The sequence below is a fragment of the Platichthys flesus genome, chromosome 19, assembly GCF_949316205.1.
Source record: "Platichthys flesus chromosome 19, fPlaFle2.1, whole genome shotgun sequence".
Lineage (NCBI taxonomy): Eukaryota > Metazoa > Chordata > Actinopteri > Pleuronectiformes > Pleuronectidae > Platichthys > Platichthys flesus.
Window position 1 is genome coordinate 16254544 of NC_084963.1, and position 6890 is coordinate 16261433.

The 6890-nt window shown below is 42.5% G+C and overlaps 1 protein-coding gene across 1 annotated transcript; it reads right to left on the reverse strand.

Annotated features, from left to right (window-relative positions):
- Window positions 1-735: 735 nt before the first annotated feature.
- On the reverse strand, window positions 736-2537 carry foxd1 (forkhead box D1). Its single transcript, XM_062413070.1, has one exon. The coding sequence runs from the start codon at window positions 2320-2322 to the stop codon at window positions 1252-1254; it is 1071 nt and encodes a 356-aa protein (XP_062269054.1). The 5' UTR covers window positions 2323-2537; the 3' UTR covers window positions 736-1251.
- Window positions 2538-6890: the final 4353 nt, after the last annotated feature.

Consider the following 6890-nt stretch of genomic DNA (forward strand, 5'->3'; position numbering starts at 1 on the left):
ACCATTAGCCACTGCTGAAAAACCTCCAAAACACCCCCTGTCCAGGCATCCATGCGCTCTGCGTGGCGCACAAGAGCAGCGCGTCGTTTTCTCTTCGGTAAAACTGTGTCAAATAACAGCAGATTTTGAAATGTAAAAATGTTGTTTCCCCTACTGAGCTGACCACCTGTCGGCATCAACAAAGGTAGAATCACCCACCAGGCAAAGAATAAATAATACTATAAAATTACAGCCGCTGTCCCACCGCCACCGACACCTTCCTGTCCGCTCACTGTAATTATTGAGGATGAGCGTGTGAGAGGTCAGGACGCAGGACGCGCAGGAGCCGGTGTGCGCATGTTCCACAGTGAACAGCACGAGTACACGAGAGAGTGCCACATCTAAACAAACATTTGCCAATATTATATATAGATTTTTTGGGGGGTCCATGACTCACGCGTAAACACACACTGTTGGAGGAAACACTCTTATCCATCATCCAAAGCCATGCAGTTGTTAGTAGCTGATTAAACACACAATCCCAATATCAAACAACTCTGACTTCGTGGTTTTATACAATTAGTAGACCCAATATCTGTCTACGCAGTCGAGTGAGTACTATAAGCCCATAATGATTATTTAACAAATTTATTTCCAAACAAATTAGCTTTTTTTTTTGCAAAACGATATTTATTCTTGTTTAAAACAAACTGTGTAAAAATATCACACTTCAATAACACAATACTTGCCCCAAAATGTACAATGTTTTATTACTGAAATAAACACACACTGCATATTATTATAAATGTAAGATTTTTGCTTGCTGTGTCATACAAAGTTCAAATCAAAACTTGGGGGGAAAAAATGTTTTGATTTGCCATAACTATTAATAAAAAAAGAACATGGATGTGTTTGACACAAATACATTATTATTAGCCTATTTCAAACATGTGATCATTCATAACCTGCTCATTAAGTCATTGTATCCTGAGACGCCCTAAAAACAGTGACTGAAAAGAATCACTTCATTGAAAGTACAAGGAAAGTTCGTGGTCCAAAAAGTCTGATTCACACCGAAGATAAATGAACATAAATAGCCTATATCTTTAGAAACAGCGTGAATATAGGCACACATCGTGTTTTCATGTCCATCATTCAGCTGTGTGCTATCAAATAAACATACAAAAATAATCCTACCTTCAAAGAGGGGCGCGTTTTTTTTTTTTTTGATTTGCGGCAGTTTGCTTTTTGTCTAACTCTCTTGAAAAGTTTTCAGTTCAGACCGCTGGCCACTCTGCTCGCAAAGTTTTCAGCCGGGTGTAAAACAGTTCCCGGGTGGACGGTGTGCGGCTGGCCCCCCACTGCAGGCCCCAGCGACGAGGGCAAGACCGGGACGAGGACCGGGGAAGTCCGGGAGGGGCTCAGAGAGCCGCCTATGATGCTCTCTATGGAGAAGGGAGAGCGCTGCACCGGGGAGCTGGACTTCTGCACCGGGGACGCAGCCTGCGCGCTGGCGGAGCCCAGGCTGGAGCTGAGCTGCGGGTAAAACCTACTCCTGGCTAAGTCCGTGGTGGTGGGCATGAGAGAGGGCGCGGGGATAATGGTTCCCGTGTGTGAATGCGAGTGCCTGGAGTGCTGCTGGTGCTGCTGCTGCTGCTGCTGCTGCTGAAACGCAAAAAGCGCAGAGTGTGTGTGGTAGGACTGGAGCTGGATGCCGTATCCTCCGCAGCCGTACGGTCCGTACCCATACGCCGCAGCGGCAGCAGCAGCGGCGGCGGGGATGAACGCGTTGTGCTCCCGCAGCAAGTCCTGCGCCTGCTGCCGCTTGAAGCGCTTCCTCCGCCGCAGAAAGCTCCCGTTGTCGAACATATCAGCCGACTCCGGGTCCAGGGTCCAGTAGTTGCCCTTCCCGGGGTTCCCGGGCTCCCTCGGTATCTTGACGAAGCAGTCGTTGAGGGATAAGTTGTGTCTGATGGAGTTCTGCCAGGCCGGGAACTTCTCCCTGTAGTACGGGAAGCGGTTGCTGATGAAGTCGCAGATCTCGCTGAGGGTGAGCCTCTTCTTGGGGCTCTGCAGGATGGACATGGTGATTAAGGCGATGTAGGAGTAAGGGGGCTTCACCAGGGTGTTCTTGCCCGCCGGCTTGTAGGCATCCCTGGAGGAGGTGGAGCTGTCCAGGCATGGAGGAGGAGAGCCGTCCAGGAGGATGCCGTCGTGCATCTGCGCCACCTCGTCCACGTAGGAGCGCGTCTGGCCGTCCCCATCCTCCCCTTCTCCGACCACGTCTATGTCGGTCTCTTCCGAAAGGATGGAGGCTTCCGACATCTCTGAGCTCAGAGTCATGGCTCACACTCGGCCGTGCCCTCCGACGCCAGATGAGGAAGACGATGATGGGATGCACAAGCCGCCCTCCCTCTTCAGAAACTCCCGTGAGGAGGAGGGGGAGAGGAGAGGAGCACGTGTCGCCGCCGGTCACAGATGCCCCCCTGCTCTCTCGCTATTTCCATATGTCTGCGGCTTTATTTCTTAAAAGAATTCCCCCCGCCGACTCACGAGCGATCCGGTCGATGGCGGGCAGAGAAATGCGCCGGGAAACCTGCAAAAGGGCCAAACCTGAATCACAGAGGGGGTGGATCCTCTCCGTGTTTATACCAGCGCCCCGGTCACATGGTGAGGAGACGTCACCAGGGCCGAGGAAGGGAGAGAGAGAGGCAGAAATAAATAACATAACATAGGGTCTTTAAAAAAGAAAAAAAAAAAAAGTTTTGTGTGGCCAACATCCTTTTTAGTGGTTATTCATGGAGGTCTATATAGTCCACATGTATGACTAATGTCAAGCTTGTATCACACCTCAGTGCTCTGAGCAAAAATACGATCGGGAGGATGAAAAAACATCTCCAGGAAAGTTCAATTACACACACGCACACACAAATACATAGGCAGGTATTATAGGCTACAATTATGTATCAAATAAATCTATACATATTAAATAATTAATAAACGCATTATGTATTTGTATGTATGTATATATTTAAGTGCATAGGTTTATTTACTATATAAAGTGTAAATATGTTTATCTATTATTTCTAGCCTATTTGACCAGCCTCTACCAGTGTATATAGTGTATATAGCCTATATTAGTGTCATATATATATATGTGATATGCTTATTTATGATATAATATGTAGATCTAATATGTGTATCTATTATTTATAGCCTACATGGCCAACCTATACCAGTGTATATACTAGTATTTACACAGCCTATGGCCAACCTATTCACTGGTATAGGTTGGCCATAATATATATATATATATATATATATATATGTATATTTATTACATTATATGTATTTATTATCGCCTATATAACCAGTGTCAAATATAAATGGGTAAAAATGTCAGATATAGAGCACATGCATATTTTTTATTTTAATGTAAAGAAACAGCACTTGGAAATACAAAATACTAGTCAAAATATCCACGGTGTAGAATACCTGTAAAAAAATACCCACGATAGGCTATTTTAATATGAATGTGTAGTGGTGTAGTGCCGGGGAGTGGTGCACCGTATCCAGGCAGCTCGGTTTGCGTGATCCGGTAGTTATCTAGATTATCCGCGAGCCATTTGTAATAGAAAAGAGTCAGCTGTTAACTCGAATCAGTCACGGGTCACGCAGAGCATGCAAGCCCCAGATATAAGGCCTCTGCTCTGCCGTGCGTCTGCAGCATCGTGCGGCTGCTGCTGCTACTGCTGCTGCTGCTGCTGCTGTTCATATCTCAGTAATTTTATATTAACTGCTTTGCTTTGGTTGCGAGGGATGGCATGACTATTTCCGGGAGTTGGTTTCTTCCTGTTTAACAAAAGTACAAATCTGATAAAGAGATACTAAATTAACAGATTACGAGTTAATTTTCAGTGGCAGTGTCCAGTGGAAATTCCATTACAATGTTTGCAAGCCTATCAAAAAACAAGATTTCATACAATATAAAAAGAGTGTCTGGATTTTATTTTAAAAGTGACCCTGAATAAAACACATGAAGTTCATGTTTGTTGATTTTATTCTTCTGTTCCCGTGTGGGATTCAATCTTTTAATTTATATCATATTTATAAATTAAAGTTGTTTTTTTTTAAAATTTTATCATATTTCCAACCTGACTCTGGCACTGAAATTGTTTCGTGACTTTTCCATTGTTTTTTGACAGCAGATAACTCCGGACATGATCTTAATTTTCTTTGGCAAAAATATATCAAACCCCCCAAAGCTCAACATCAGCACACTCTGCTGAGTTTAATCGAATTATTAAGGAAAAACAACTTTCTCACACATTATACTTTTCACTTTTTCCACTTAGTGAAAAATAGAAACTGCAGAATTTTTGTTTAAACACAGTTGACCTGAAAGCACATTGACACTTATAATAAAGTAAAATTATAAATACATATAAAACTCTGTGTTTCCCGTGACTTTATAACAAACTGTTATATTCAGGTGCTGTGCGGCTCTTCACAAACTTTTCTCATGGTTCTCATTTGAACGGCGCCATCTAGTGGTGAACTTGCCTCACAGTTATTTAATATCTTTTTTTTTGTTGCCCTTAAAAGGTATAAATCACAACCCTAAATCCACAGGTATTTAAGTGTATTTAAAAACTATATTTTTTCAGAGTTAAGCAGCTGGAGAACATATCGTTTGTCTGACTAAAGCTTCAAACTATAGCTCTTATTTAAACCATTTATATATGTCACCTTCATAATCAGTTGTGTTTTTGTGTATCCTTGCATTAGTGACAGTTGTGTCGCCAGTGTTTAGCGTCATGCTCATGGACACAGTCAGGACGCACTTCGTCACGATATCTCTTTGACACTTTTAACACTAGGAATTTTCTTTCTTTTCTTTTTAATTTCCATTTTGATACGACTTTCTTCATATCGTTTTCTGTTGTTGCAGTTTGTGGGCAGGGGGCGGGCTGAGGGATTATGTTGTTTGTAACATCCTGTTGTAAAATCTGAATTCAAGTGTATTATGGATTTATAAAATGTAATCATAATCAATTTCTAAATAATACCGATAATTGTTCTTACTCTTGCTTGTTGTAATTTATTTTGTTAATAAAGGATTTTATGCTTTTGTATATTGTTGATTGTTATGCATCACAACCACTTCACAGTTTAAAATAACTAGAGTCTGCTAGATTCACTTTATATTGATAATTGTTTTTTTTTATATATAAAAGCACATAAAGTGACACACACACACACACAAACGCAGACACACACACATACACTTTATATAAAGTTTAAATATTGTTTTGTGAAGATGAGTCAGTGATCGTGAGAAATTGTTGCAACAACCAAGACTCGCTCTAAAACATAAGACTTTTATTTTAGACGAATAGTTTTGTCTGATCGCTGTAAGCTTTATGATATTTATAAGGATTGTTTGATTATTGACAATATAGGTGGAAACACTCCACCCTGGTTTGATTAAATGAAATTCCAGCCCTCACTTTTTAAAGCCCAATTAAAAAAAGGAACAAGTGTATATATGTAACCCTAAATTAGTCCTCCCTGCCTATATACCTGCATTTAAAAGCATGTATAATGAATGAGTCGCAGCTGTAAATCCAAAGACCTTCACACCAATCGTTGGGTTCATCCAGAGAACTCATGAGATCCATGTCCTGAGTTACTTTAATCGTTGAATGAGATATTATCATTAATTTATACAATCTGGTGAAAATAAAAAAAAGGACGCCTGATAAAGCCACGACTGCACAAAGACTTTCTTTCTTCCTTTCTTTCTCTCTCTTTATATGATCTGACACTTACAGCAGCAGCACTAGCATGTGTGGTAAACCACTTATAAAGTGTTTCTAAATTCCCCCTCTGCGATCCGAGGGTGTTTCCGTGCCACGGGGTACCAAGAAAGCACTTCGATGTTTTAAACGCCTGCGTGACCCCGCCAACACACACACACACACACACACACACACACACACACACGAATACTCGTGCGCCTACACACACACAGCCTCTAGTGCAGACCTGGGCATTGTGCGGCCCCCGGGCCGCATCCGGCCCTTTGGTTGTCTGTGACCGGCCCGCGTGAGGTCAACGGAATACTAGGAATCACACGTAAATAATTCAACTTCATGCAAAGAATACTACGACATTTATTTTATTTTGAAGGCGCCTTTTTTTAACATTTACCTGACGTACATCCTGAATGCCCGCAAGCGGATGACGTGTTGGCGAACGGAGTTAAGAAGAGATGTGAGTTAGCTGTTAGCCCGCAAACATGTCAGCCCACGTTAAGAGAAGAAAGATCGAGTTTTTAACGAGACGTGGAGTGCTAAGAATTTATTTACTGAAGTCAAAGGGAAAGCCGTCTGCTTAGTTTGTGGAGAAAAGATCGCTGTTTTTAAGGATTACAATTTGAACCGGCATTACGAGACAAAGCACGGAGAGACTTTTACGGACGAAACGTAACGAGAAGGATCGAGGACATCGCGGGAAATCTCGAGCTTCAGCTGCTAAAGAAAGTAGTCGAATTTGACTTTTTCTCCTTGGCTCTGCATGAGGGCTCTGATGTCTGCGACACAGCCCAGCCCAGACACAGCCCATGGCCAATGTATGCTCTAAGGCGAGCTTTTCGTGCAGCTCTCCTTTTTCTAACTACACGTCGAAATGGCTGTGATTGGTCCACTAACGCCAGCATTTCGGAATGGAAACTTCCTGTTCCATTCCCTACATCACAATAAACCAAAATCACAACTACGACTCTATGATTAATGTGACAAGTGTGTTAAGCCAGCGGCGTTGTCCGGCTGATGGTGGCTGGTTAGAGCACCATAACCGTATGTGACCGTGTGACCGTGTGTACGGTCACATACGGTTATAACGAACTT